General features: G+C 37.8%; 1 protein-coding gene across 20 annotated transcripts in view; it reads left to right on the top strand.

Moving 5' to 3' along the window:
- The first annotated feature begins 4,091 nt into the window (after positions 1–4,091).
- The window catches only part of macf1.S (microtubule actin crosslinking factor 1 S homeolog), a 162,286-nt gene continuing 149,345 nt past the window's right edge, over positions 4,092–17,032 (top strand). For 11 of the 20 annotated variants that reach the window (XM_018241763.2, XM_041584060.1, XM_041584058.1 and 8 more), the window contains exon 1: positions 4,092–4,277. In XM_018241763.2, the coding sequence (XP_018097252.2) occupies positions 4,184–4,277 (94 nt within the window). In that variant the 5' untranslated portion in view covers positions 4,092–4,183. The remainder of the gene's footprint in view (positions 4,278–17,032) is intronic. The other 9 variants (XM_041584062.1, XM_041584063.1, XM_041584064.1 and 6 more) reach the window with 2 other exon arrangements.

Consider the following 17,032-nt stretch of genomic DNA (forward strand, 5'->3'; position numbering starts at 1 on the left):
ATTTCGAGTTATTTTAAACTCCCATCATCTCGAAATTCGAGTAAAAAAAGACCAACCGAAATTTATTAATAAAAAATAAATAAAATTTTTTAACTTTGTGCGATAATTCGAATTGAAATCGAATGGAATTCAGATTGTATTTGATCGAATTCTATTCAAGGTTTTTCCCCAAAAAAACCCATTGATTTTTCAAAGTCCACCAAATTACTAGATAGATTCCATTGTGACCAATGGATATTTTTTAACCTGGCCGATAAATTTTCTGGCAGATGTCGGACGAAAAATCGTAAGATGCACGATCGTTCGATTCCCACTAACCTCACGATAATTGGACAGATTGGTTGCACTAAAATCGGTCATTCACCAAAGAAAAATCTTTGCGTCTATGGAGACCTTTAGTCTATCGCAGAGATTCCCAACCTTCTTTACCTGTGAGCCACATTCAAATGTAAATAAAAGTTGGAGAGCAAACAAGCGTGCAAAATGTTCCTGAGGTGCCTATTATGGGGCTGTGATTGACTATTAGTAGTTCCTATGTGGACTGCCATCCTACAGGAGGCTCTGTTTGACCATACACCCGGCTGTTATGCAACCAAAACATGTCTCCAAACCAAAAATTCAAAAATAAGCACTTGCTTTAAGGCCATTGGGAGCAGCATCCAAGGGGTTGGTGAGCAACATGTTTGGGGACCACTGGTCTATAGTGTAAGGAAAGGTCAGGTTTGTATTGATAGGGTAACAAATGTACACATTACAATACACTGCATGTATACATTATAATATGCTGTAAGTATGATGCTAATTAAAGGGGAACTAACGTGAAAATGAAAATTTTATATAATTTTCCTCATACTGAATAAAAACTTTTTATATACAATCAATTAAAAATTCTTCATTGTTTCTGAAATAATCAAGTTTATATTCACTATTCCTCTCTCAGCACCTGTTTCTCTTCATTCTGTCTTCATGCAGCAGTTGGGTGTCAGATGAATGATCCAATATATCTTATAGGGGGGCTTCCTTTCTTATTAGAGCTCACTCACATGATTGATTCCAGTACAAACAAAATCTAACAAAATAGCTGCCTTTTGCACAAATTCTGCATTTGGAGAGACATGATTTTAATAGAGAGCTCTAATAGATATTCTAAGCAAAAGGAGCCCCCTATAAGATATATTGGATCATTCATCTGACACCCAACTCCTGAATGAAGACAGAATGAGGAGAAACAGATGCTGAGAGAGGTGAAGATAAACTTGATTATTTCAGAAACAGTGCAGCATTTTCAGTTGATTGTACTGTATATAGAAAGTTTCTTATTTCAGTATGCTGAAGCTAATATTACATTTTCATTTTTGTGATAGTTTCCCGTTAAGGTAAACATGGGGGGGGTTCATGTTTTCTGTTTTAAATCTAAACATGTGTACACAGTTGCAGACAATCTATTTGCCTATGTGTCCACTGTTCTTGGTACAGTTCACAGCTGCGTGTCATTGCCCTTCTTTTCTAAACAGTAATGTCATTGGGAGAGATAAGAATAAAAGCACTGTAGGAGCTTTCACAATCCACATTACTTGAGCAAGAGCCCAAAATCAACAAGTTTACAGTATCATAGTACAAATGAGTGTATTTGTAATAAGCACTTCTGGGCATTTGCCTCTGAATCTATCTTGTTTCCCACATTAATATCAGCACTTCATCTCTCTCAAAAACAAAACACCCTTCATAAACAAACCTTCCCTTCATTGTCTCACCCACAATGCAGGAAGAGAATTGTGGTGCCTGTATAGGAATCCTCTAATTATTTTTAACTGATGACAGCTACAATTGAGGCCAGTTCATCATTTTTATCGTAATACAAGGGCTGTTATCTCTTCCTGAAATAACAGGTATTTGGGGATCTGCATGGCTGCCAAAAACAGTCTCAGGTTTATGTCAAGGTTTTCTGTGATAAACAAGTTTATCATCAATTACCTTTATGCAGCAATACATCCTGTTTAGCTGTGACTAACTCATTTCAGAATTATATGGGGCTCTAATATAACTACTAAGAAAATGGTTGGCATACTATTCTGGTCAATGCCAGTCATTCACAATGGACATGGGAGGCACAAAATGGGCAGCAGCACATATGCAACTTATGTAACAATATAGCTAAGCAATTAGCCTTTTTAGAAAATAAGACTATGTATATAATGTAAACCACATATCATAACCAAATATTAGATGTTTTTCCTCTATAGACTACACCTCTATTTTAATGAAGGACGATCCATGTACAATTTGGAATAATTCAAAGACTTTTTTGTGGGGCAACATTGGACAAGCATTTATTTTGAAATTGGACCACGGGTTTTCTCAAGGTTTCCCCTTATCTCCACTATCTCTTGCACTATCCCTAGAGTTTTAAATCCATTACAGTAGCCGATATTGCTCTTTATTTGCCTGTCTTATACTTGAGGTCCCTCCTATACTGTCCCTGCAGTCAGCTTAATGGGGTTCTTCACCTTCAAACACTTTTTCCAGTTCAGTTGGTTTCAGATTGTTCACCATAAATAAAGAATTATTCCAATTACTTTCTATTTTCTATTTGTGACCCTTTTTCTAATATTGAAACGTAAAGTTTCATTTTTTAACTTCTAAAGCAGCTCTGGGAGGGGGGGTTCTTTAACTTACATTTACATTTTACAACTTACTTACATTTAGTTGATACATTTGTTATCTTTAGCCCTGCTGAGCAGAATTCCTGAGCTTCATTAAAGGGGTTGTTCACCTTTGAGATAACTTTTAGTATTATGTAGAGAGTGATATTTGCAATTTCATTTTTATTATTGAAGGTTTTTGAGTTATTTAGCTTTTTATTCAGCAGCTCTTCAATTTGGTAATTAGCAACAACGGTTGATTTGAATAAGAGACTGGAATATGAAAAGGAGAGGGCCTGAATAGAAGGATCATTAATAAAAAAATAATAACAAAACATTTGTAGCCTTATAGAGCATTTGTTTTTTTTAGAAGGGAGTCAGCTCTGCCCATTTGAAACCTGCAAAGAGTCAGAAAAAACAGGCAAATAACTATAAAATAAATAATAAAAACCATTTGAAAAGTTGCTTAGAATTGGCCGTTCTATACAGTGGCGTAACTACCGGGGGAGCAAAAAAGATTCCCTATTTCCCCTAGGTCTCTCCTGATCGTAATTGCCTAGTGCTGGCTGGATGAAGGGGCACGCCCCCGAAATGTTACATCACTTGAAATAAACGTGCAGGGGATATCCCCGCTATACTAGCCTGCGGTGTTTGGCAAATTTTTGTGCAGTAACTACCGGGGGAGCAGGGGGTGCAATAGGGCCAGGGCCCGCACCCCCTCAAACGCCCAGTCTGGCCTTACCCTAAAGGTGAACCACTGCTTTAAAAGCAGCTGTTAGAATTGATACAATAGTTGATAATATTCCAGATACTGCTGAGAAATGTATCAACTAATTGTATCAACTAAATGTATCTGATTGTAACAGTTCAGATTAGGGATGCACCGAATCGGCCGAACCCCCGAATCCTTAATGAAAGATTCGGCCGATTACCGAACTGAATCCGAACTCTAAATTAGGCATGGGAAGGGGAAAACATTTTTACTTCCTTGTTTTGTGACAAAAAGTCACACGATTTCCCTTCCCACCCCTAATTTGCATATGCAAATTCGGATTCGGTTCGGCCAGATAGAAGGATTCGGCTGAATCTTGCTGAATCCGAATCCTGCTGAAAAAGGCCTGAATCCTGAAGCAAATCCTGGATTCGGTGCATCCCTAGTTCAGATGCTCCTGGATCACTGAGCTGCCAGACTGAAACACCAGGAACTTTAAACTTCAATTTGGGGGAAATGGTAAAAAATAAATTGAAAGCAATTTTAAAAAAAAAAGTCTTTATTTCTGGTGAAAACAACTGAAGTGAAAAAAAGTGTTCGGAATATGAACAAAGTCAGTTTCTCCCTGTGGTCGCTGGATGTCGCTGCCATTCAGCACGTATTCTGGATGTAGTGCCTTTGCTGACCGCAGGGTGTCCAACTCTCGTGTCAGCCTCTCGCTATGCTAGGTGTCCCCTTCAGTCTAGCCGCACGGGGCGGGGACAGGAGCCGGAAGTTGGATCCAGAGACACCGGCGGGCACCGGGCATTCTGCGAGTATATCGGGCACCATGTCCGGATACATCCCGGGGCGACTCCCGGCGGATCGGAGTCAGGAGAATGAGTTTGTGCGCGCGTATGAGGGAGTTCTGGAGCGATACAAAGGTACCCAGAGTCACTTCGGGGTGTTGTGTGGGAGCTAATGCGGATTTCTGGGGTGCTGTCACCTGTCACGGCAGAGTGAGTGGGAGTGCTGGCAAGCCTTGATATACTTTGTTTTTATGAAAAGCGCCGAGTCACAGAGTGTGGCATCCCTAGTGTTGTCAAACACGCTGCCGGACTCGCTCAGGGGCTGCTGGGGCAGGTGAGAGTCTCAGCGGTAACTGTGCACTGCGGAGCCATGTCTCTGCCACACTGCGGTAAAGCAATAGGCAAGTGAGTCCCTTGGAAAGTACATTATAACGCCATGTGCCAGGGAGAAGCTGTCGGACAGTCATGGACAGGTGACAGCTTGACATGGGCAGTAAAGCGTGTGTGTGCTGCTGTAAAGAACTGCCCAGTCACACAGACTGCCCTGGAACCCGCGCGACAGCGATTGAAGGGAGAATAAGTGCAGGGAAGCTCAGTGACAGTTCTGAACTGCTCCTTTTCACAGGGCTCTGTCTCTTGCTGGAGTTGTGTGGCCTAATAGGAGTGATTGTAAATAGTGTGTACCCAACAGTTTTACTGAAGAAGATTGGAAAAGTTTACTAGCCCCCATACATTTACCTCTTTGCTGTGCAGTTAGTGTAAAAGCGCCTTTCCAAGCAACTGTTGGTGTGTTTTCAATTGAGCCTGACAGGCAGGGATACTGGGGTAAGAAGGTGATGGTCTTTGCCTCTTCAGTTGGGACTGCACCAATGGACAGATGACTGTTATAGTTTATCACAGCTGAAGGGCCATAGGTCTGCAAAGAGACCATCACCACTAAAGCTGGTCCTGCGGAACAAATAATATTTCTGACAATTCTATCATATAGGGTTTTCTTTCAGTAGGCATATAAGATTGCATTGTATCAGGGATATAGGAAGTAATTTCAATGTCATTGTTGTGGGTCTCACTTATGAAACAAGTGCAAAGTGCAGAATTGCACGGAATCTCCCCTGCATTTAAGCCACAATTCAGTTCATTCCTAAAATTCCATTGGAGCTGCTGGCGCCTGCAAGGTATTGTGCACCATGACCTGACCATGAAATTCTGGACACTATCTTATGTTCCAATTGGGCACGATTTCTATTCACATTTTGCTTGCATCCGTATAGTAGTGCATTGAATTATTTCAGACACTGTGAATCTCAATTCACCAGATACTTCCAACAATTCTTCTCATATGATTTTTCAGGTGCACTTGTGTCCTATTTTTTGCACCTTATTCAACACAGCCAATGTCACTATGCAAGGGTAGAGAAGTGTGTATGGATGTGAACAGCATTTAAGTGGCACTGCACCTTTTGGTAGTAAATCAGCCCCTATATCTTTATTGCTGTTTATCAGGCAAAGGCAGACACCCTGCTGTGTTTCAGAAAAGGGTGTTAAAATCGATTTTAAAACAGAGAGCTATACACAGCAGAGAAAAATTTTGTGGAATGATAATGTAAAAGGTTAGGTGCAGTTTACTTTTAATTAGAATCATGATTTGTTTTTAAGTATACATGTAGTTGAATGGGGTTGTCATTGAACCATTGGGAAAAAAAGCAGTGCAAATTTATATTGGCCAAAAAGGTGCCATTGTATAGTATATGTTTTTCTTATATTCAGAAATAATAATTTGAAACATATTTAACAGTAGAGTGCCACACATTGGATAACTATTGAGGCAGGGCTATTTGTACCAGCAAGCAAGCATTCATTAATGATACCAGTTTTGCTGGGATGCATTCTGCAACGCATTGTCGGGTATTTTAAAAATGAATAGATTATGGTATAAGGGAAGACACTAAGGGTTTTTAAAAAAGCGCGGGCGAGCGTAAATACGCCAATGAAACCACACACGCATGATATTATGCGTTTTTTCTCGTTCCCCACTCAGAAGAATCTTAGTAAATTTTTGTGAAAAAAAGCCAAGTGGAAAACAATTTACATACAGGATGTAGCCGTACTGCTTGTCAATATGCAACCAAATTACGTCACCAGCATACAATGCCGTAAATACGTATATGCAAATCCATCTCACGACAGTTTGCCCGCCATGTTGAAAATACGCAGTGTATTTCCAAACCTTCAGATCCCACAGAGTTCAATAATTTCTCTTTGGAAGCAACCGTTGGGATCTTCGGTTTTGTGACATGCACAGGTGAATCCTAGTACCTGGTAAGTGCTCCCACTATTTTTTGCAAATTCAATAATTTGTAGTTTCCTTGGTGTATTGGCGTGTCTGCTTAAAAACGCAAATAAGGGCACCTTGCGGCGGATGTTGGCTCACAAATGCCCAGTCGGAATTGGTATAGTGCGTATTCCATTTTTTTTAATAGGGCTTCATTTTGTGTGTATTAATGCTCGGCTGTACATTTTTAAAAAAGCAACGTAAAAACGCCATGTGTGACCTTGTCCTAACTGAAATGATGAAGGCTGCCATACTTGTGTAGTAAATAGTTTTGAATGAGTTTGAAAAAGCTTGCACTTGGAGTCATACTGTAGCTTGATATTTACGTTTGTTATGAGCAAAAAAACTATATTTTATGTGGATATCTATGAAAATTTTAGTATTTTGAAGTGAGACGTTTCCAAACAGTTAGAAATGGTTAATGGGTGGTGCACCTCTAAGTTAACTTTTAGTATGTTATAGAAAGGCTAACTCTAAGCAACTTTTTTATTACTTCTCTTTCTATTCAGGCCTGTCTTCTACATATTGCAGCCTCTCATTTAAATCAGTGCCTGGTTGCTAGGGTCATTTAAACATACATTCAGATAGCTGCTTATTTTCTGAACTAGATAGCTTTTGAATAAAAAAAACTCAAAAACCACAAAATAAGAAAAAATGAAAATCGACTGCAAATGGTCTCAAAATATCACTCTCTACATGATGCTAAAAGTTAATTTATAGGTGAACAACCCTTTAAGAGGGGTTACAGTTTTACGACTAAGCCCTTAATATGCTGTGATACTACTGATAAGGAACAGTCATACTTGGGTTTTCAACATTCCTCTTTCAATAAGACACTTTGGGGTATGTTTATCAAAGAGTGAATTTAGAAATTGCCACAGTCAGCTAGAGTGAAAAAGCAGCTCTCTCCATTCATTTCTATGAACTTTCACTTTCACCCATTGATAAGTAATTTTTTGAAAATCCCATAGAAATGCATGTAGAGTGGGGGAATTGCACTCTAGTGGACTGTAGTGATCTCAGACTTCACCTTTTGATAAATATACTCCTTCGTGTTTGAAAGGACTGAGGGTGTCAGGGTTAAGATAAAATTATGTCTTTCGTTAGTGATAAAGAAGAGAATCAATAATTACCTTAGTATTACATTGGTGCAGGTCCGGACTGAGAATTAAAATAGGCCCTGGCATTTCAGATACACAGAGGCCCAATCAGCCCACATAGAGGCCCAAACAGCCCCCACCAGCCCACTAAATACTGACTTTCTATGGGACCTTATAGCAGCCCCTCTGGCATTTGCCAGAACCCACAGATTGCCAGTCCGGGCCTGCATTGGTGACAATATAAGGAGAAATGTGTAGGAGAAAGATCAGAAAAGTGCTTCTGTAAGGCAGCAGTCAGAAAGTGATTTTAGGGTGTAACCCAGGTGTGTCTGCAACAGAAGAATGTCACAGTTCTAAGCCTGTTTTGATGAAAAGGATTATAAGATATATGTACTGTTTAATTGTCACCATCAGATTTCCAGTTGACAAGAGTTGTGGGGCGTGCCAGAGGTGTACATGTAGAGGTGTACATTCATTGTGCTTGTAACAAGAAAGGTGAATGTGCAAAGTTATGTACAGTTCGCAAATAGAGAATTATTTTAATGTCTTGCTTTCACAAGCCTAGATGTGTCTACCTGGAACATTATAGCCCAAAATTGAAGGAGTCCTCTGCTTCAGGGTAGACGCTGCACGAAGAGCCAGGTGTGTCCCAGACACTTCCTTCCTACATCTCTTTAATGTGTAAGGATGCAGGGAGTGTCTGATGACTCCATAGAGGGAGCAGCCTGAATAAAGTTAGATACAAAATCTGTGGATTAGTCAGTATGATGTATTGGGCTTGTCACCAAGATTTTTTAGCCAGCCGCTTACCTGGCATCATCTTTAAAGGGAATTAAAATCCAAAATCCACAACATACTGCAGAATGACTGCCTTTCTAAATGTTGCTATTCTTTACACCAGCCTGGCTGATGGAAGACAATGGGGCTGATTCACTAAACGGCGAAGTGACCGAAGCTAGCCTCAATTCGCTAGAAATCCCATCCGCATCAACATGGCCAATTCACTAACAGGGGTAGAGGAGAATTTACTAGCGAAAGAGACAGTCGCTAGTGTTTATTCGCACTCTATCGCCAGGCGACTTTTCGATCTGACGAACGGTCGTTGCTGCACAAATTCACTAAAGTGGGAATTTTACTGAATGCTTGCTACTTCGCCACCTAGGACCAGGCAAACTGATAAAACAAAGCTACATCTTCCTCAATCTTATGTCAGTAAAATCCTATCCTGTCTGCTGGAAATGCATTAAAGTTGTAAAAAACGCTGGTGACTTTTCTTTTTTTTTTTTTAAGAGGGATTGCCTTCAAAAGTCCAAACTATTAAAGCTTTATGTGTGAATTTTTTTTAACTTATTTGAGGGGCATGCCACATTATTATATATAGTATATATTATTATATTATATATATTATATATTTTATTATGGTTCATTGGACATTTGTAATAAAAAGTGGCTACATCAAGCATTTGCACCAACATTACTATTAAATCCATACATCCATACGACTTTTAGGTACCCGCCCTATTCAAATTAACCTAAGCGTAAGAGTGCTAGCAAAGTTTCGCTAGGCAGAAATGAACGCTAGCGAAAATTTACTATGAAATGCTCGCCCAGCCGAAGTAACACTACTGGAAACTCTCCAGCGTACGCCTGCTGAGATGCAACTTCGTATTTTAGTGAATTAGCATAGTGGTAACGAATTTGCGCCTGGCGAAGTGGAGCGTAGTGTGGCAAATCGGTCGCTGGCGAAAATTCGCCCTTTAGGGAATTTGCCCCAGTACCCCAGGAACATAGACACTCAGAAGCATGATAGTGGTCCAATTTCAAGCACCTATGGGTTGCATTGACCTCTCCATATAAGTAAAATACATATTTTGCCCCTTTGTTACTGTTACAAGAACCATGGATAACATCAGACCTGTCTAATTTGGACTGAGAACGCCATTGTAGCAAATATGTGAGAGCTAGCCTTTCTGGTCATTTTAGAAGAAAAACAAGTGAGATTTTCCTCCCTTTGAAACAGCTCCCCAGCTGTTGTTGATCTACATAATGCATACCAAAAGCATTGGTTGCTTATGGATGCTGGGATCATAGTTCATTATTTGCCAAAAAGCGTGGCTTCAAGAACACTGATAACTATGATGTGTGCAAATACATTAACTATACACTCATTTATTATGTCACAGGTTTTGACCTAACAAAACATACAGATCATTGTCCTGATAGAGTCTAAGGTTAAGCCTGAAATGTTGACACAACAAGTTATATAGTTCTTTAAGGAAACATGAAATGTATATCAAGGGCATGACTTTGAAAGTTTTAACTGTATTCATCAATTAGATAGTTATAGTGTTATACAACATTATGATACAACATTGTATTTGAAATAAGAAAAAGTTACATAATTCTCTAAGAATCCCAAGGCAATTTGCTTCGATGTATTGTATCATTTGCGGCATTATGAATTTTTTTTAAATAAAAATAGTGATGTAAGTGTCATTAGGGGGCATATTTATCAAAATGTGAGTACAGATTTTAATAAATAAAAACTCACCCATGTTTTATTCATTTCTATGGGATTTTTAGAACGATACTTATCGATGGGTGAAAATTAGACCTCAACGTTTGATAAGTATGCTTCCAAAAATCCCATTGGTATGAAGAGAATGTGGGTGAGTTTTTATTTATTAAAATCTGAATTCACATTTTGATAAATCTGCCCATATATGTAATTTGTCCAGTGTTGTATTGTATTTTATAGCACAATAAATGCCTAAAGGTGTAAAGACAAACAGGAAGAATAAATACTTAAGAGCAGGAGTATTAATACTTAGTTATAATCCGGTTCCTGCCCTGAGTAGCTTCTGTCTGCTATTGCCCTAAATAGTAAATATTTTGTACTTTGTGTTTGCCTATAGAAAAAAATATAAGTTATTATCTAATTGCAAGGCAAACAGTATATATTTGAATGTAGTTTGACTTTATACAGAAAATAGTAGCACTATCACATAACATGCTAGTTTCCCACCAAAGAGTAATGAAGGTAATACAAAGAGGCAATTTAAAGCTTTGGAAAGTTAATATGTACCTCTGAAACCTCATAAAGGGTCAAGAGGCCTTGTCTGCATAGGGAGTTTCTGATTGTGAAATAAATTGGTCCCACATTAGGAAATTAAGAAACAAATGACCGTAAAGTGGGCCCCAGGATATACTGCACTAACTGGAATAGTGAGGGGTGGGCATGTTTTGAAAGGTTGGATGGTGGGGGGGAGTGATCTTGCAGGTTGTAATGCGATATGGATTAAAAGGCCTGGTTTGGCATGATTAGGTAAGAATTGATTTTATTTTGAAGAACATCAAATTGCTGTTAAAATTGTTAAAATTTGATTTATTATAATAAAATAATATATGTTATAATAAAAAAATATGTGCATTACCTTTTTTTTGCTATGAAATGGACAGAAAGGTCTTCTGTACTTTAAAGCTTGGACTAAAGGTATTGTTTTTTTAATCAAATGAGTAACAGACTTACTAATATGGATTGAAGAGTATTACACTGGGATAATGTGACAGGGCCAGGTAAAGGCACTTTAACACAAAAAAACTGAAAAAGTTTCCTTTGCTTTCGCCTAATTGTTATTTCTACACAGTCCTAAAAAAATGTTTACTATAGAGACAAAGTGTAGATTTTTTTTCTTTTGTGTCATTGCTAATCTCCTGCTCTTAATACAGACATATTATTTTTCTCGTGTGCACAGCTATTCATCGTGTGCACAGCTATTCCTCCACCTTCGCAAAAAAAGGGGAGATCTCCTTGATCTCCGAATGTGTAGGCTAATGGACTGAGAGTGTATGAGAGGCCCATGTGGTATTCCATTCCATTTTATTCTGATAGTTCATGAAGAGCGTATTAGGAACTGTGTCTCCCTTTACTTCATGATCTGCTGATGCACCACAAATTGGCTGACCTGGTGCATAGGCAGATAAAACTTTGTAACCTGCCCAATTTTGAATCAACCAATATCCATTGTACATGGATATTGGTCAGCATTAATTTTCTTTTTGTTTTGAAATTATCTGTTCTTCTTTGGCCAGTGTAAGGGGTAAATCTAACTGTGTAATAAAGAAAAGACTTTGTAATAGAGAAAAAACATTATATATATATATATATATATATAGTAACTGGGTCTGATAAGATTCATGTTACTTGTGAGTACGTCTCTGCATTCCTGCATTCTGACTTGCTTTTCCTGGAAAAAACACTGAGACAAATGATGGTGCGTCATTGCCGCTCACTTCCCTTTATAGTCAGTGGGAAGTGTGTGAAATATGGCATACATTCACAATTAAAACACAGAAAACTCCTGCCCCTGGTCTTGTCCTCTAAATTGACCTGTTGGGTGGTATCAGTGCTTCCTGTTGATTACAAAAGAAAACAACAATTCTTGGCACTTTCCCACATTTTCTTACTACAGTTTTTCTACAGAATTAACAAAATTGTCTCATGTCCTTACCTATATATAAAAAAAACATTATACACTTCCCAGAAAAGTGTGTTCCTAACTCAACTTTATTGACCTTTTTATTTATTTATTTTTTTTAAGCATATTCAGCATCCTGGTTAGGGCATTGTAATCTACTGTGGCTAAATACAAACTAAAAAAACACATCAGGAAGGGAAGAGTGCAAGGATTTTTTTCCCTTGGCTTTCTTATCACTAAACCTAAAGGTCTGACAAGAAGTTTCCATTCAATACCATTAAAAAAAGTTTTTTTGAGCCTGTAGGCATACCTCTCAACATTTTGGAAACAGAAAAATGGACAAAAAGATTTGACGAGTGGTTACATTTTTTGACCTTGCACATTTTGCAGCCACACCCCTAAATACCATGTTCATTTTACAAAATTTGGCAGGTTATGAAAGTTTGAACACATTTCTGTGGTTTTTATGTGTTTATTACAGTTTTCTAATGAAGGTGAATCGCCCTTTAAGATGTGAGTCTAAGTTCTCTCTATATTTTAAACTGTTAAAAAAGTATCTAAGTATCTATTCTGGGGTCTTTGCCAAAAGCCAATTAAGTCAGAAACTTTGTATTTTTTTCTCGTAGTTCAGTGCAGGAGATCAAAGAAAAAGTCATGACATTTTAGTAACAAACCCGGGACTGTGGGCTGAGCTGTCAAAATTGGGACTGTCCCGCGAAAAACGGGACAATTGGGAGGTATGTGTAGGTGAAAATATAGCCCTAAATTTCAGGCACACTGTTGGTAAAATTGCTGCATTTGATTGGGGTAATTAGCGATTGCTGCTACTACACATGCTTTAAATATTTGTGTGTGTGCTCATCTGTTTGTGATCTGAAGCCTTTCCTTTCTTTGTAAGCAAAAAGGTAAACAGCAGTTGATTAGAAAACATTTGATGTGTACATGCTTGTATGCCTTAAGAATCATACAAACATTCCCTGGGCCAGTGGTATTCTTTTACAAAATGCCCAGGCCCAAGATATTTAAGTGAAGCACCACACCACACACATCATTTTTTTACAGCCTCCTTGTAATCCCAGCAAATTTAGAGGAGTGCATGCACAGTACAGAACATTTTCTCTGATTACAGCAATTTGAATGCGCCTTTCTAAAATCAGTATAGGAGATATTTGGGAAATTGATTAAAGATTATGTGCAAAGCATAACGTATTCTAAGCCAAGGGGCTGACACCCTTCCAATGCATTTAGGTTTCCTTCTCCTTTAAAGGGCAATTGTTGCTGTTCTAAAAATCCACTAACCTTAATTGGATGCTTAATAATTCTGTTTCACAAATAAGTTAAAGCTTTTGAGTTATAAATGGTTAATTAGTGTACTTCCTCAACCTAACATTTTTTCCCTATGGCAACAATGCTGTCTTTCAGAAATGCATTGCAAATCACTGACTCATGCAGGAATCAGCCAGTTAGAACAGGTGAAATCTGTCAGCATGAGTCTTGCAACTGCCAGAAAAAAAGTTAGGTTGAGGAACTTGCAATTAAATTGTTAAATATATCAATATTAAACATCCACTACAGTGTAGAAGATTATAATAATAATAATAATAATAATAGTAACTGTGGCAATGTGGGATGATGGTTGTAAGGTTCTGTTTTAATCGCTAATTACCCTAGTATGGAATAATGAAGAAGGTTTATTGGTGGGTAAGAATTTGGTTAAACTTTAGCTGCCCTAGAAACAACTTTTTTTTTACTCTAGAGCAAGCATTTCCTCTGCTGAAGGTTAAAGTAAGGGTTACATTGAACTGTAAAATCAATGCAGATTAGGCATGACCAGGGTGTCATGGAATAGATTACTGCTGCCTGTAGAATCAAAGGAAAGATTAGACTGTTTATACTCAGGTGCTGAATCAAGGGTTGAATAATACTACAGGCAATGTTTCGAAAGCAGAAACAATATTGGAATATATTTGCAAAGTATGGCAGGAATATATGAAAAATCTACCTCAAATCAGAATAGCTATTTTTATTAAAGCATACTACCTAAAGATCATTGTTACCCTGTTGGGGTCTCAACCCACATGCTGCACTCTGACAGAACATCTATGCTCCTTATTGATGACTGGTCTCACATAATTTGTTTGTATCACTGGGTAAGAGACTGGTCTGAATCATACATTTATGGTATTGGCCATTCTAGGCTTTTGGGGGGAAATTGTATTCTGGGGTGGGTGGTCAGGATTAACACATATAAGACTGGTAAGAAGACTGGCTTTACTGGTACAGCAGTTGGTTATTGGATTCCCAGCTGTTCTCTCTCTCCCCTAACAGGAATTTCTGGTGTCTATTAAATGTGCTATATTAACCCTTAGCATGTTGCATGCCTGAACAACTGCACATAGTCTCAGTTTATTCAATCAATACAACAATGCCAGGATTTTTTTTGTTCCTACAGATTTGTGCCTCCATGTAACAAGAGTGCATACTTCCTTTTATGGGGAATTGAGGCACTTGTCTACCTTGTCAGTGATAAAATTGTCTTTTGGGGAAAATATAAGTAAATTATATTTTTTCATTATAAAACATAACATTGTTCTTAGGTGAGATGAGTGAGAGGTGAGCAGTATTTAGCTGTTTAGGTCATATCATGATAGCTGACCAGGATAAGCTTCCTGCTTGGCAAAGGTTTTGTGGGTCTGAATGAAATGCATTCACCTAAGCAACAGGAAAAAACTGTTTCAGTCATCTGTGTAGTTTAAAGACTGAGGCATTCTGTATATGAACTGCATAAAAGCAACCAATAAATTGTTCCTTGAGAAATGAAAAACAAGTCATAAAAATTGATATATTACTGGTATGCTTAAGAAACAATGACTAATGCTGGAAAACCTTGTAGATCTTCCAATTGACTGTAGTTATCATTCCTGCAAATAAAACATAGCCTCTGATTATTTTCCCAGAATGTTGGTGCAGAATTTATGCATATATTTTATTACATAGTGCTAACTTTACATTTTATATGGCCTTCTTGCAGTGGTTACCTGTATAGTCAACATAGACTGTTCAAAGAGTTTATTGCTTTTGATTTCCCTATGAAAATATTATCTGTACACTATATTTCTAAAATAGCCTGACTATATCTGTTCTTTCAAAAGGATTTATGGTGTGGTAAGAAGTAAAACGATTTCCCCCCGGAAAATTACTTAACATTATGCTAGATATTTTGAATAAAATTTTAGAATATTGTCGGGTGTAAACTTGGGATAGTTTTGGGAAATATACTTTTGGTATTTGTAGCAGTGTGGTGTGTCCGTGGTGAACATTTTTAATGTTCTAATACCAACGTGCAGGTTAGTTGCCTGGTTTTAGGTATGACCTTTGGAGAAACATCTTTTATGGCAAATAGATTGAATAGTACATATGACACATAAGAAGGCCTTTTTGGGGGTTTGTTCTAATGAGATTGATTGTTCTGTCATGAAGCCTTTACTGCCAGATGTTATATTTGTGTACGTTAATTGGGAAACCCTGTTTTGCTATAGGTACAAACTTGTAATGCTGCTTCCTGTAAGTTACTAGATGTTTATGATATAGGATGATGTGAGTTTACTGTATTGTCATGTGGTAAAGCTATGTGCTATTAGAGACTGAGTTAGTGGATTTGATTTGCTGGTAAGCACTTACATTTCTGGAAATGCTTAGTAATTTGTATGGAGTTGTTTTTTGCTAATTATCTAGGTCTACACTTTTCTACAGATGTACAGTATTAATAGATTTACTGTAAAAGGGCAGCCTCTGCCATCATGCTCCTCTCTTATGATTGATAAACTTGTTACTGTTCCCTTTTCTAAACGCACTAATCCAATAACCCGGTAACTTAAAGTTGCAGTGTTAGGGATTTTTATCCTTCTGGAACAAGTTGAATCTCGGTTGACTGTAATATTGATTTTGTGTTTAAGTCTCTTGTTGGTAAAGGGTGGAGTGAAGGTAACTGGCACAGTGAAGCCTTATACATTGTAAGGAGTGAGTGAGCTGAGTGAACTGTTTGAATTGTGTTTTGGGTTGGTATATTATCTCTAGCTTCTGGTTTTCCTGTTGTGAAGTCTGCTTCTTACAGAGGGGATACCATATTTAAATCCCTATATCACTTATATAGGTTATGTGGAGATTATAGTGGAATAAAAACAGCAACAGTATTAATGACATATATTCACTTGGGTGTGCCTCACATGTGGCACCCCCAAGTGCTAAACTACTTTCCTTCTCCTTTAATACCTTACATGTCCTTTTCTGTATTATGAATGAGTAAAGTTATTTTCTGTGCTAATTTTTTCAGAGTGGTAGTGCTTTGTTCTCGTTGTTCTGAGATGAATAGGAGTTTGTAAACCTCTTTCTATTAAGCTTAAGCAGGTATCAGTTTTCTTTTCTGAGCGGCAAACCTTCTGGGTTTCAGGTATGTCATCGACCAAATGCTTAAGAATGATGTGAAGTTATAAATACATTGCACAATGGGCTGGTTTTGCTGCAGAGTTGCAGTAGTAGTGGGGTTTTAATAAATACTGAAGGAAAATACAGCGCAGAGTAGTACAGGTATGGGGTCCGTTATCTGGAAAAACCATTACCATTATCCAGAAAATTCTGAATTATGGAAAGACCTATATATAGACTCCCATAGACTCCATTTTATCCAAGTAATACAAATTTTTAAAAAAATATTTCCTTTTTCCGTTGTAATTATAAAATCGTACTTTGTACTTGATTCGACTGAAGATATAACTAATCCTTACTAAAGGCAGAACCAGCCTATTTGATTTATTTAATGTTTTCATGATTTTCTAGTAGACTTAACGTATGAAGATCCAAATTATGGAAAGATCTGTTATCAGGTAAGCCCCAGGTCCCGAGCATTCAGGATAACAGGTCCCATACCTGTACTTTGATACTGTGATGCTGCTATAGTTGGGAGGAAAGATACTAATTAAG

This window comes from Xenopus laevis, chromosome 2S (assembly GCF_017654675.1).
Source record: "Xenopus laevis strain J_2021 chromosome 2S, Xenopus_laevis_v10.1, whole genome shotgun sequence".
NCBI classification, from domain to species: Eukaryota; Metazoa; Chordata; class Amphibia; order Anura; family Pipidae; genus Xenopus; species Xenopus laevis.